Source organism: Microcaecilia unicolor, chromosome 3, assembly GCF_901765095.1.
Source record: "Microcaecilia unicolor chromosome 3, aMicUni1.1, whole genome shotgun sequence".
Lineage (NCBI taxonomy): Eukaryota > Metazoa > Chordata > Amphibia > Gymnophiona > Siphonopidae > Microcaecilia > Microcaecilia unicolor.
Window position 1 is genome coordinate 232,204,093 of NC_044033.1, and position 15,243 is coordinate 232,219,335.

A 15,243-nucleotide genomic window follows, 5' to 3' on the forward strand; every position below is an offset into this window, starting at 1 on the left:
CAGTATTTGAATAGCAAAGCAGGAAAGAAAGAAAGACCTTCTGTGCCATATGGAATCCTAGCAGCCACAAAGCACTCGGCAATGCCAAGTATCAGAGCTCACCAGCAACTCTCACCAGAGAAGTGGTATGGCCCGATATGTATTACAGCTCACCAGCAACTCTCACCAGAGAAGTGGTATGGCCCGATATGTATTACAGCTCACCAGCAACTCTCACTAGAGAAGTGGTATGGCTCACTTGTACTATAGCTCACCAGCAACTCTCACCAGAGAAGCGATATGGCTCACATGTAATATAGCTCACCAGCAACTCTCCCCAGAGAAGTGGTATGGCTCACATATAATATAGCTCACCCGCAACTCTCACCAGAGAAGTGGTATGGCTCACTTGTCTTATAGCTCACCAGCAACTCTAACCAGAGAAGTGGTATGGCCCACTTAAGATTTTATATATATTCCATCAACTGAGCTTACCAGCAACTCTCACCAGAAAAGTGGTAAATCATATTTAAGGTTTTATAGATATTCCAGCAACTGAGCTCAGCCACAACTCTCACCAGAGAAGTGGTATGGCGTATTTAAGGTTTTATAGATAGATTCCAGCAATTGAGCTCACCAGCAACCACCAGAGAAGTGGTATAGACCACGTAAAGTTCTGTATATATATAGTATTGTTCCACGAATCGTAAAGGAATGAATACACTTCCCACTGAATACACTTCCTACTTAATAAAAGAAGCTAAAGAGTAGAGAGAACATGGTAGGGGCCTGGTCCGGTCCGGAGGGACTAAAGGAAAGCAAATTAGCAGGTAAGATCTAATTTCTCCTTCCTTAGCGTCCCTCCGGACCGGACCAGGATTGGACTGATGGGAAGTACCAAAGCAGTAATCTGAAGGGAGGGACCTTATGAAAACTGCAGAGAAATGTTCATGCTGCATAGGCCACCTGGCGACAACTAACATGTAGTGTGTCCCAATGAGCAAAATAAAATGAAACTAGGACTAAGTTGCCAACTTACCAATGTGCACCGAGAGCACCAAAAATCGCCGTAGTAAGAATAGAGCCCGCTTCTGAAGTTGTGGAATATGTTGTAATACGCTGTGGAACTGCCCTCTCAGCAAGAAGAGAAATAGACATTCTCATTTCCTTGATCCTTCGCGATATAGCGGGTTAGAAACAATGAAAAACTTTTACGCCTACTGGCTAGAAGGACACAACCAATAAGAAAAAACCGATTGGGAAAGGTGAAAACTTTAAACTACAGCAGACCGAAAAGAAGTTACCAACCATAGAAGTATTCCACACATAGATCTACTTGCTGCAATGGCTACTGGGAAACACTGCTTGAAGAGGAAAACTTTATAGAAAAAGTTATGGCTACTAGAAAACAGAACTTTAAGAGTCTGTTCACCTAGTTCACCTAGCTGGTGGATGAAGCGGGAGGTACAGGTGCAAGACTCCTTTAAGAAACCGCTTTGACAGTGGATGCTGCATAAGCGTGCGGTTGTCAACAGTATCATGCATCACTGATAGAGCTGCCAAATGAACTCTAATGGATGAGTAAGACAGACAAGATTTCGCAAGATGCAGAAGATATTCCAAAACATGCAAAATGGATACTGTTTGTGGAATGAAGTGGCGAGAGGAGTACCACAGAGTGAACCGTCGCCACTTTGATTCATAGGACTTTAATGTAGATTTCTGTCTGGAAGCAATTAAAACTTGAAGTACTTCCTGCGAAAATATCAAAGATGTTGCAGACCCAGTAACCACGCCATAAGTTTGAGTGACTGGGGGTCCGGATGTAGAAGGGTGCCTTGGTTCTGCGTAAACACCTAGTGAGATGATGGAAGAAACGCATAAAGAAGGCTGAAAAACCCCTGCTGGACGTTGGCATCTGTCCCTGTCTCCGTCAAGACTGTTGCTGAACGGAAGAAGCAAGAAATGTTCATGAGCCTGAAGGCAAAAAGAGATAGCCCTGAAGTGTCGCAGTGAGGAAGTAAGGCTGAAAAAATGAGAGTCCATTCACCTAAATGCAGAGTGACACAACTAAGAAAAAATGAGTACAAACTCAAGAGTATACTCTTAACTCCTCCTTGGCGGATGACATAACCCATTGCCATGGCAAGGACCAACATAGCTCTCTCCGCCTTGTTTGTCAGTAGGGAAAACAAAATTCACCCGAAGGTAAAACGAATTGCTGAGGTCCCCCAGAAAAAAAAATATATACAAAAAAGCTTCTGCCAAAAAGTGTACTGCACGAAGCATCCCAATGACAGAACTAAGGTTCTTGAGATAACTAGATGACACTTAAATAGCGCGATTGATGACCCTGAGATTCGCAATAGTATGAAGGAAAATTCCTTCTTGGGCATTAGAGAGTAAAATTGCATTCTGCAGAATAGAGCGAGGAAATGGCCGAAGGCCCAAGGTCACCAAGAAAAATATAAACTGGGATGTTTGCAGAGGAGACAAAAGACTGTGCGCCAACCTGACTAAACAAAGAGAAAATCAGAGATATCTGATGAGAGATCAAATGAGAGGCCTGGCTACAATCACCACCCAACCTAGAGACTGTAAGAAATGCAACACCCGGTGCGTGACCTGAGAACTCTGCTGATAAGACTTTCTCCAATTAGGCAGTCGTCTAGGTAAGAATGAAATTACCCTAAGAGCGCAATGAACATCCTCTTAGATCTATAAAAGAACGGAAGAGAGAGTACTGCTGAAAATGACCGGTTAATGCATAAGCAAAAAACTAGCCATTCTCTGGATCCTGAGGAGAAGAGGAAGGGTGACCAAGGACACCAGTTAAATAGGGCTACAAACTCCAACCCTATCTCTATGGCGTTCCATAGTTGGGTAAGTTCTGAATATAGAAAGTTCTGAATATAGGAGTCCACCAGCTATGGTAGTACGCTCCGGACAGAAAAAAATTGTCCCAGTATGAACGTCTGATTCACCGGCCTGTAATTTCTTGGATCTCCCTAATCCACATACCACTAATCCACGTACCACGGTCATGCGTCCTCCCTCACTGAGATGTAGATTGTAAGCTCCTTTGAGCAGGGAACGTCCTTCTTTGTTAATTTGTACAGCGCTGCGTAACCCTAGTAGCGCTCTAGAAATGTTAAGTAGTAGTAGTAGTAGTACCAGACTCACACCCAATAGATATGAATGTTGAGCTTGTTTCAGGTTAAAACACCGAACCTAGGCCCAGGGTCCCTGGTGTTCCTAGTGGTGAACAGCCATGGCAAATATTGTATGCGTTAGTTTGCAGAATTACTGCAAAGCCTTGCTTTTGGAGCAGAGATTTCTGTTCGATACTCTCGTGAGAGTTTTTTTTTTTTTCTTTAATGCTGTTCTGGCTGTAGAAAGGTGGACATTTGAGCTTCCCCAGAATGGCAAAACTTATGTACCTATGCCCATTAGATATGAATGCTGGACTTGATGGACTTTAGGCCTTACCCAGCATAACCATACTTATGTACCTATGGTATAAATACACAGGAAGTGAGTGAATCCCCTTCCAATTGAAAGAACACTCTGGAGTGAAGGCGCATAGAATGAAAATGAAAAAGGACAAACTTGGAAATTACCTGTAACGAAAAAAGTGAAGTTGTGCCACAGCCACTTGGTGAAGGCAGTGTAGACAAGACTGTATCTGAATTCAAGAAAGCTTGATATAACATCAGGTCTCTAAGGAAGAGGAAGAGATAGCAGATGGTATTGTATAGGCATACTGGACCAAACCAGGATGTTTATAATCTGCCAATGCTGAACTGATAGAGTAGAGACAAACACGAGTAGATGGTTTGAGGACCGTCCACTATTTTTAAGTGAAAGGATGACTTTATTCTCTAAGTGACCATATGTCCTGTAAAAACCAGAAGAAAGCTAAAATGAAATATGAGAGGCTTCAAGGCAGTTGGAAAAGAAGGGAAGACATGAATAAAGCATGCCTGCTAAGGCAGCTGAGTGACTGGGAGCTTGGTAGACAGGACTGTCCCTCAGAGAATATGAAAGAGCTGATATATCCCCATGGCATCTGAACAATATACTGTATGCCTCTAGAGAAGGCTTCTTAAAGTCGGAAAAAGAAAACACTGTATAACACTACAGCCATTGAGAGTGTCTGTTAAGTTCTTAAAACACTATATAACATCATAGGCATGGAGTAAAATGCTTGAAAGGAACTAAGATATTATGGTCAGAATTGCAAAGTACCAATCAATTGACTCTTAGACAATGTAGTCCTATTCACCAGGGAATGAGAAAGACAGAAATTTACTCTATGCCTATAGAGAAAGTTTCTAAAGTTCTTAAAACACTGTATAATACTACAGCTATTGAGGAAAATGCTTGAAATGAATTATGATATTATGATAAGATGTAGATTTTCCACCAGGCAATGAAAAATGACTGAGCACCAGAAAAAACTAGTGTTAACAGCCCCGTGATACATAGAAATTTAAAAGAAGAAAAGCTTGTTATATATCCATATATGAAAGGAGCCCCCTTTCAATCAAATATTGCCTGCTGATGTGAAGAGCATTTTAGAATACGCCGTTCAGCACATACAAAAGTGTACACATCTTGGAGCCGAACTGCTCTATGAACTGCAGCCTTACCTTCAGCAGAGAGATCCCCGACTGATAAGATGGAGGGAGAAACAAAATGGCCGCCGTTCGCGCCACTGGCCCTGTGGTGATCGTCGACAGCGCGCCCAACACCTCCGAACAAGTGAAGCCCAGTGGAACGGCGAAGAAACAACAGCCGGCGAAAAAGGCCCCGAAAAAACCGGAGGCAGCACTGGACCCGAAGAAACCTTGAAGGGAGAGCAAAATTTACACGTTCCGGCTGCGTGAACTGCGCCTGACCGACAGCAGCTGTTTGAACTTTTAAGCCATATCAGAAAAAACAGGTGGCCGCGCTTATGCAGTTCGCACCTTTCTTTTTTTTTTTTTTTTCATTTCTTTAAACTGCCGCTGCCAAAACGCAAGAAAATGGAGGAAATTAAATCTGACGAGAAAAATCGCTGTTTAAAGTCACAGACACTGAATTATTTTCTTCTGTTTTTTTTTTTTTTTTTTTAATAACCCCTCAATCATAATAAAACACTGGAGCTGCCTGCTCGTTAGAAGTCTGGGGAAAGAAAGGCTGCTTCTTTGAATTTCCTTTTATTTGATTTAATTCTTTTAAAGCAGCTACCTGTTAAAAGTGGCTGCCTCTCCCAAAGACGGTACACCTTTCCAGAGAAAGGGACGGCCCTTCCCTGCTAAGCCAGGGAGATGGGGAGGAAGGGGGGTGGACTCGAGACACCCGAGTTTAACACCCCCGAGGCTGTCAAAGAAAGAAGAGAAAGGAAACCCTGTCAAGCCTCTAAATAAGATTCCAGGCACAGAAGAATTATCACAAATATCTGTAATATCTAAAGAGAAAAGGAGAGAGACTAATGGGCTCACTTCCTACCTGCTGGGAGACTGAGAAAATACTGAGGCTAAGGTCACATGGCCAGGGCTCCTATTGGCTCTCTAGAGTCAGAGTTTTTTCTCAGTCTCCACCTGCTGGTAGGCGAGCACAACCCATCAGTCCAATCCTGGTCCGGAGGGACGCTAAGGAAGTGACAATTGTCAGTATCCAAATTCATCCTTCCCCACCTCTGGGAACCCCTCTACCAGAGCAGAGAATGACAGCAACTTGTCCGCCTCAAACATTTGCCCCCATGTTCTCAGGCCCTCCCTGTACCATCATGTAAATACCCCCCTCACTATTCCTGGCAAGAACAGAGGATTGTTTGCTATAGGTGCCAGTCTAGTTAAAACGCAACTTCAGTTGGGAAAGAGACTATCCCAGTAGTGGAGAGTAACCTTAACCGATGGACACGCGCCCTCCCCCAGCGCTCTATGCAACTTTGGAAGCAATATAAGTGCGCCCAACGGCATTGAGCCCAGCGAGTGTTGTTCCAGGTGCACCCACTGTATCGGGGTAGTCCTGGTACCATTCCACTGCTGCCTTCCCTTGGGCTGCTCTGTAGTACCAGAGTAGATTAGGAACTCCCATCCCTCCCCTTTTCCTCTCTTGATAAAGAAAGGACCTCGACAGCCGCGGGTGCTTACCAGCCCAGACGAAGTGTACAATACGATCCTGCAATCCTGCAAGAAATCACCTGGGCATCATAACAGGTAGAGCTTGAAAAAGGTATAATAGGCGCGGCAGGATGTTCATCTTTACAATGGCTATCCTACCAAACCATGAAACAGCCTGGTCCCTCCATCTCTCTAGATCCTCTGCGAGTACTCTAGCCAATCCCTTATAATTAGCTGAGAAAAGCTCTTCAATGTTTGGACTTAGATTAACCCCCAAGTAGTGAATTCCCTTAGTAGCCCAGCGAAATGAAAATGAAGACTTCAATGAGTCCTCTAGCTCTGGCGGGAAAGACACATTCAAAGCGTCTGTCATATTTACTTTGAACCCTGATACTGCCGAATACTCTTCTATGATACTTAGGCGATTAGGAATCGTAATCGCTGGCCGAGTCACAAACAGCAAGACATCATCTGCAAACAGGGCCAATTTATGTTTTCTACCCGCGATAGTAATTCCCGTGATACCCAGGTTCATGCGCATCCTAGATGCGAATGGCTCCATTACCATAGCAAATATTAAAGGGGAAAAGGGACAGCCCTGACGAGTTCCTGTATACAAGGTAAACAGCTCCAAATTGCTACCATTGACCCTCACACACGCTCGAGGAGACTCAGAGTGCCCATATCCAGCCCCTGAACTGTGCCCCAAATCCAAAGGATTCCAAAACCTTGTACATGAAGGGCCAATGGACCCTATCAAAGGCTTTTCCGCGCCCAGGCTAAGAAGACACAAAGGCCTCAGTTCTCTCCTAGCAAAGTGCATTAAGTCTACTGCCCGCCTTATGTTAACCATGGCCTTTCGGTATGACACAAAGCCCACTTGGTCTGGGTGGATAAGCACCGGAAGCAGCGGTGTCAAGCGGTTCGCCAAAACGTTTGCTAATATTTTAACGTCAGCATTCAAGACTGAGATAGGCCTATATGAGTTGCAGTCTGTATGATCTTTATCTGGCTTGGGCAACACCGCTATCCATGCCTCTCTCATGGACAATGGCAGAGACTCCCCCTTGCTCACCTGATTAAACAAGTCCGCTAGGAGCGGAGCCAGCTCAGGTGCAAATTTCTTATAAAACTCATTGGGGAACCCATCCATCCCCGGAGACTTATGAGAGGGCAAACTACTAATAGCCTCTTGTATCTCTAATGGTGTAACCGGCTTTTCCAACATGGCCTGCTGTTGAAGAGTCAAGGAAGAGAGATCACTCTCTGCCAGGTAGTCACCCATGTCTTCCAAGGTGGGGTTGATCTCTTGTGCTTGATAATAATCTCGAAAATGCCTACGTATGTGCTCAGAGGTACGCAACACTCCTCCCCTACCATCCTTTACCTGTATGACCATACGATCTATTTTTTCCTACGTAACCGCATAGCAAGGAGACGTCCCGCCTTATTAGCAAACTCATAGGAGTTAACCCTATTTCTCGTTTGTAGCATACTAAGCTGTTCTGAATAGATGGAATCAAGTTCCATTCTCTGCCCACGAAGTTCCTCCAGTGTCTGGGGAGAGCCACTGGCCTTATGTTTCTCCTCCAGAAGGCGAATCTTCTCCATAAATTTCGCTGTGTCCTACGTATTCGTGCGCGTTTACTTGCTATTTGCAAGAAATACCCCCTGGAAACCACCTTCATGGCATCCCAGACCGTATTGAGCGGGGCCCTGAGTCCATATTAAACTCCATATATTCCCTCAAAACTCTTTTATAGCCCTCCACCACTTCCCCGTCCTGCAGCACTCCAACATTTAGCACCCATCTCCACTCCTTTGTTTCCACACTTATAAAGGGCAATGATATCCAAATCGATGCGTGATCCTATATGGTAGTGTTCCTCACACCTGCCTCCAGTCCCCTCTACCAGTGCAGTAGGTAGTCCATTTTATAAGTTACTTTCAATACTGGAGGCGGTAGTGGATTTTTCTAAGCTGCTGCTAATACAATTTTTCCTGCCACCAGCAGAGTCAATGCCAAACAATGTATCTCTGGCTGGATCCATGGAGGAGGAGTGGCCTAGTGGTTAGGGTGGTGGACTTTGGTCCTGGGGAACTGAGAAACTGAGTTTGATTCCCGGCACAGGCAGCTCCTTGTGACTCTGGGCAAGTCACTTAACCCTCCATTGCCTCCCGCATTGAGCCTGCCATGAGTGGGAAAGCGTGGGGTACAAATGTAACAAAAAAATAAATAAATAAAAAATAAAAAAATGGTGGGTGAAAATGCAAAAGGCAAGATTCCACTGTCACTGGGTACTGCATTCCTGTAATTTGAGTTAACATATGTAGTACCTTGGACCAATAGGGCTTTATCTTTGAGCAAGTCCACCATATGTGAAGCATATCACCCTTCTCAGGACACCCTCTCCAACAATAGCCCGTTCCTTGTTTATACATTTTTGCTATTCTGTACGGGGTGAAATACCAGCGATAAAGCATTTTGTATCCATTTTCTATCAATGAGCTAGACTGAGACCTTCAGCATATACTTAAAGGCCCTCTCCTAACTACGTAAATCATATGTATTCCCCATATCTTGCTCCCATGTCTGGGTTGTACCTCAATATGGGGGCATGCTGGGCTAAGAGCGTTGCGTACAGCCGTGAGGTACAGTGTATTGGGCAGAAGTTGCCGATAGGGAAGCCACAACATGGATCCCAACTGATGCATGCCCAACCAGTGTTTCTCAATCTGGACCCAAGATTTGGTGCTCCCAGCGACTCATTCCGCTAATAAGCATAGCTGTGCTGCTTGAAAATACAAAAGAAAGTTTGGGACCCCCATACCTCCCCGCTGCTTTGGCTGATATAAAATCTCTGCTTGCACTCGCAGCGGCTTATGCCTCCAGATGTATGCAAAAACCTTACGATTGAGCTGGCGAAAAAAGTGTTTGGGCAATGGCAGTGGCAATGCTAAGAATAGATATAATATTTTGGCAAAACCATCTTTTTTATAGCCGATATCCTACCCAACCATGAAAGTTCCAAGCCCTCCCATTTATCTAGATCCTGAAATAATTCCTTTATCTTTGGGGGAAAATTAGCCTCATAGAGGGCATGGAGACATGGCGTAAGATTAATACCCAGATAGCGCAGTGACCTAGTGCTCCATCGAAAAGGGAGTAATTGACGAATAGAATTTTGTATTTTGTATTGTCATCGGTATATGTAGGCCCAAGGCCTCAGATTTATCCATATTAATCCGGAAGCCCAAAACTCTCCCATAGCTCTGTAGAACCCGCATTGCCGCCTGCACTGACCGTACCAGCTCTGTCAGTGTCAATAAAATATCATCAGCAAATAACATAACTTTGTGTGTCTTTGTACCCACTTGCTGACCCTGTATTTCTGGGTGCTTTTGGATGGCCTGAGCCAAAGGCTCTATAAGCGCAAATAGCAAGGGAGAAAGCGCACAGCCTTGTCGTTTTCCTTGACCTAAAGAGAATGGGCTAGAATAAGAGCCATTAATTTGCAAGGAGGCCATCAGAGAAGTATAGAGTAAGCAAAGCCAGAAAACAAAGCGCCCCATAAAGCCCATACATTCTAGCACTGTAAACGTGAAAGGTCACTGCACTCTATCAAACGCTTTCTCGGCATCTAGTGAGAGAATTAGTGTGGGCTGCTTCACGCCATTTGCCTCATGAATCAAATGGAGTGCCCTCCAGGTATTATCAAATGTTTGGCGCCCCATAATGAAACCAGCTTGATCAGTGTGGACCAAGTGTAGCATTACTCTCTGAAGCCTTCTGGCCAGGAATTTCGTAAACAGTTTATAGTCCGAACTCAACAGCGAGATCAGACAATAAGAACCACAGTGCTGCGGATCTTTTCCTGGTTTCAACAAGATGGTAATAAATGCCAGGTGCCAGAAATATCGTAGCTCTGGCAGAAACTCCAGCTCACCGAAAGCATGAACCAATAGCGGGGCAAGAAGTTTGCAGTAGCATTTGTAGAACTTATTGGTGTACCCATCTGGCCCTGGTGCTTTCCCACTGGATGACTCTTGTATGGCCCATAGAACCTCGTCTACAGTTATTGATGCCGACAACACCTCCCCTTGGTAGTTCTCCCAGTGTGGCGGTAAGTGCTCTCCCCCGAAATGGCCACACAGCAAATGGTTCACTTACCGCACGGCCATTTACTTTCCAGCAAAAAAAGATGGCCTTTTACCCGCTGCGGTAAAAGGACCCCTAAGTGTTTTAAGATCATTCACCCTGCCTCCCAGTGCTGTTTGAAATTTTCCCTTGCCTTTGCACTGCCAATGCTAGTACTAAAAAGAAAATACCTTCTCAAAATGGCCACTTCGAATGTAGTAGTCTGCCAAGGAGCACCAGAGTTTGCCCAGTTGGTCTGTGAAGCGAGTCAAGCCCCCACGAATAATGGCACCCACATTTAGAGACTTCACTTTGTCCGGATTCTGGGAGATCAGGTTACATAATTCATGCCACAGCTGAGGGAGAAATAAATATAGGAATTTAGCACAGATAGCACAGAAAGATCTAATGATATGACAAAGGGTGATGATATCAGTAGGATTCAAATACTGTGAAGGCAGTGATTGAAAATTATTATGCGTCTAGAAAAACTTACAGCTATGCAACGAGAAAGACTGGAAAACTTTGAACAGAGATGGAGATGTATCCAGAATTATCTGAGACATTGATAACTACCCAACTTGGGGGAGGAGTTATGTTCTATGTTGAATATCTTGTTCAGAATCTTAAATATTCTACAAATGTACATGGGTATGGTTTAGGAGAGCACATATGAGTTTATAAGTGAAGTTCTAATTTGTTGATATGAAAATGTGGAGTTATTACTGTTAATGAAACCTAATAAAAATTAAAGTTTCAAAAAAAAAAAAAAAAAGTAATTCATGCTATATGACACCACATATGTGCTATGTAAATGAGTATAATTGACATGCTAAAAAAGTGTTGAGAAGTATATTCTGTTTAAAATTATACTTGATCAGCATCTTTGGTAATTAGATCATTGGGTTATTCAATCATATATTTGTGTGGATGACATACAGATTTTTATTCCCTTTTTAAAAATGTTTCTGAGGTTTCTTTACTGTGATGTTTTGATCATGATTATTTTTCATGCTGCAAGATTTTCTTTTGGTTTGCATACAAGTTGATTTTAAAGTTTACAAGGCAGATTACATTACAAAATATTTACTTCTGTAAGTGTTCCACATTACTTCACTGAGAGTTTCCTTGTATACTTCTGTTTAAAATTAATTTTTTTTCAAAACTCTTTTCTGTTTTTGGCACGGCACTTATATCCATTTAAATAGTTGATAGAGCATGTGCAGTGCCATATAACGTGAACAGCACTCAGTGTCTTTCTCATACATACCATAATTTGGGGGCAAGGTATTTTTCATATTCTTCAATTTTATTTTTTTGCAGTTTAAAAACTTTTGTATTTACTTATTTTGATGTGATAATGACAACCATTATTCTTTCTCTATGCCACAGTACACATTTCTTTCAGTTAAAAAAGAAAAAAAAAAAGGGGGCCGTCGAGTAGGTTGGATGAGAAGGACGCTCCCACTATAATTTCTTTTTGTACCTAATTCCTGTAAAAAAATGCCGAAAAGGAAAGGCAAGTCGAAGGGACCTCCCCTCCCGAAACCTGCTCCTTCCTTACCTGGGCAAACGTCCATCTCCTCCTTTTTGATATCCACCCCGAAACAGGACGAATCCGCTGCTGGGGCAGGGAAGAGCCCCAGCTTGGAGAGCGAGTTATCGCTTAGCCCCCTGGGACCTCTAACTCCTCCACCGCCGCAACCAGACGGAAAGGCAGTTCTGGGGCCTGTGGAAACAATAGCCTCGAAGGGGCGGCGCACTCCGTCGCTGGAAGCGAGTATTGGGAACAGCATGCAGAGAGAGGAGCTGGAGCTGCGTAGTTCAGGCTTAACATCAGACGAAACAGCAGCTGAACTGAATTTGGATGTCGATTCGAGAGAAGAAGTTTCCTTGTGTGCTCTGGCAATTCAGCCACGGGAGAGGCCTGCTGAAATTTCGCTAAGCTCAATCTGGACTGCTCTCGAACCTCTCCACAAGGTGTGTACATCCTTTATAACTGTTTCTTTAAATAACGCATCTCAGATTAAGACTTTGAAAGAAAAAATTGAAGGAATCTCATCTAAACAAACAGCAATTGAAATAGAAGTGGAAAAAATTTCCAAACAACAAGCTCATATTGCTGGTGATCGTTTGGTTTTACACCGAAAGATTGAGAACTTAGAAAATGCATCCAAGAATTTAAACCTTCAATTACTAAATTTTCCTCAATCTCAATATATGACACCTAGAGATATGTTTGTGAAATTTTTAACTGAAATATATAACTATTCAGAACAAGTCTTGCCTCCATTACAGAACATATATTATTTGAAACAGAAAATGAAGCAACAACAAAGAAATGTGGAACAGCAAGGTGAAGGAGAAGATATAATGAATGTTACAGATTTACTAGAAAAATCATTGGATAATATTGAGACTCGATCAGCTCTGGTGGTATCATTTGTGTTTTTGCAGGACAAAGATAATTTGTTGAAATTATACTTTAAAAAAATACAGCCAGAGTTTAAAGGTGGAAAAATATCTATATTTCCGGACATATCTAAATGGTCGCAAATTAGAAAGAAAAAATTCTTGGAAATGAAAAAAGAATCCATGGAGAAAAAAAGCAATTTTTCAGCTGAGATTTCCGTGTAAATGTTTGCTTTTTTTCAAAGAAAAGAAATATATTTTCTATGAACCTGAACAGCTGCGAGAACTTCTTAATGTGCAGAGTATTGAAGAGCAGTCATAAGTCAAGAGGTTCATTTTGTAAGATAGGGGTCAATCCCTACTCGATTATTCTTCTTGATTTTTCCTGTATATAAGCCATCTTCCAATGGCATTTATAATTTTTGCTTCCACCTGCTATATTGTGGACTATAATCCAATATAAAGACATTATCTTTTGTGGACAATGTTTATTTTGTCTATTTAAAATATTTTTTGTGAATATTGGTGTGGATATGTTGGTATATCTGTTCAAAGTTTATTCTTTGTAAAAATTAAAATTCAATAAAGATAAAATTTAAAAAAAAAAAAAAAGAAGTTGTGATTCGCAATACACTTTTGCTTGCAACACTCCTGTATCTGTCTTATACATTTTAAAACATGAGGGATATTTTAAAATTTAAGTAAATTAGCTCCTACAATAATCTTTTGCTCAGTTTCAAATTATGACAACTACTTATCAAAACGTTTTATACTGAATATACAGCTCTGAGTGTGACTGGCAGTTGGCTACAGGATTTCACAGACACAAGCAGTTTGCACTGCAAAATCAAAGGAAACTTTATTGGCAGCAAATAATTAAAACAATTCAGTCTGTTCCTCTGTTACAGACTTTTTCCAACACTGATCAGCAACCCCAATAACATTTACAGAAAATGAAGGAATTCCTTTACCTTCAACATCTTCTGTTCCTTTTCAAGTAAACCTCTAAGCTAGGGTCACTCCTTGCTTCCCTGGGACTCCCCCAGAGGTACTGCAGCTCAGCCAACACTTTAGGGAGCATTCCTCCACTTGGAGCCTTCCTCCAGGAGACCTCTGAAGTCAGGATCTGTCTCCTGGAGACCTCTTGCCTCGGGGCCTCGTTGATTCTACCCTCTCTCAGGGCATTTAACCTTCCTTCCCTCTAAGCCCTGCCTGCCTGACTCAGAACCTGCTTTAGCAATTTAGCGCCACCTGCTTTCAGGGAGCAAAACTGTGTCCTCTTAGTGCCACCTACTGTAAGGTGGCTAATCTGCACCTTCAGTGAGAGAGTGTTCGTAGGGACACCTGCCACTATATCACTTGCTCCTTCACAAGCACACACACTACAAATCTAGCAAATAGCCATGAGAAGAAAGTGGGAAGCTCAGTGGAGCCCAGGGTTACTACTACTAACAAAGATCATAGGGGACGAAAACACTCAACCCAGCTCTAAATTTCTAAAGTGGCAGAGGAAAGGCTTAGAAATGTCTCTCAATTATTTCATATGAGGCAGTTCTCACCCTCTGATAAGGGATCTTTCAATATTGATAAATCAGATCTTTTTAGTGTCTACAGTTACGCCATGCTCTTACACAGGCTAAATGAAAAACAGCACTGCAAGAAAGTTTAAATCCAACTGAAAATATGTGATATCTGTCCTATACAGGGAACTCCAACTGACCCAGATGATTACATTAAGTTACATGACTAAGTATGAAAGGGACCTTGGGACAGAATTTGATCTTCACACATGGGAATAGATGGTCAAATTTGCTAATAAAATATCCATATCAACTAAAATGAAAAAGTTATCTCAAGGTTCTGATTCAATGGTACATGACTCCCACCCGCTTACATATTATTAATCAGTTATATACTTTCTTTTGTTAGGGGCAATGTGGTGAACGGGGTACTTATCATATACAATATTGGAACGTCCTGAGGTTCAGACATTTTGAGGCTGGTTAGGCCTGGAAATTCATATTATATTGGATGGCCAAATCTACATAAGTCCATAGAGGGGAACCTAATAGCATTAAAATTAATAATTAATTAATAATTCCACACTCTGGAATGCATTCCCTGAAAGGCTCCGCTTAACACAAGACTAACACTATTCAAGAAGCAGGTGAAAAGTTTGGCTCTTCAACTAGGCCTTTAATGGAAGAAGTAACTAACCTGTTAGTCTCACACACATACAAGGAGTGACATGGGCTGCATATTCTGCAGCAGAACACGTTTATCCACTCCTGCCCTAGCTGAGATAATATTTAAATCAACTCTCTTACCTCATGTGCAACTCTCTTTATATTAGTCCCCTTATTTTCTAATTCCTCTGTCTTACTTATCTATATGTTTCATCTTTGCTTATACCCTACGCTGACTATTAAAATGTTTTATTATGTATTGTGTTGACATTGTAAGTAGTATATTATACCATATTTGTATTGCTATTTGAATATTTTATTACTGTGTCTACTGCTTATGTTTGATTTATTCTTATTGTACACCACCTTGAGTGAATTCTTTCAAAAAGGCGGTAAATAAATCCTAATAAATAAATAA

General features: G+C 42.2%; 1 protein-coding gene across 1 annotated transcript in view; it reads right to left on the reverse strand.

Annotated features, from left to right (window-relative positions):
- Positions 1 to 15,243, reverse strand: part of XAB2 (XPA binding protein 2) — a 148,665-nt gene that overhangs the window by 102,295 nt on the left and 31,127 nt on the right. The window contains 1 exon segment of the mRNA XM_030197558.1: positions 10,419 to 10,583. Within this exon segment, the coding sequence (XP_030053418.1) occupies positions 10,419 to 10,583 (165 nt within the window).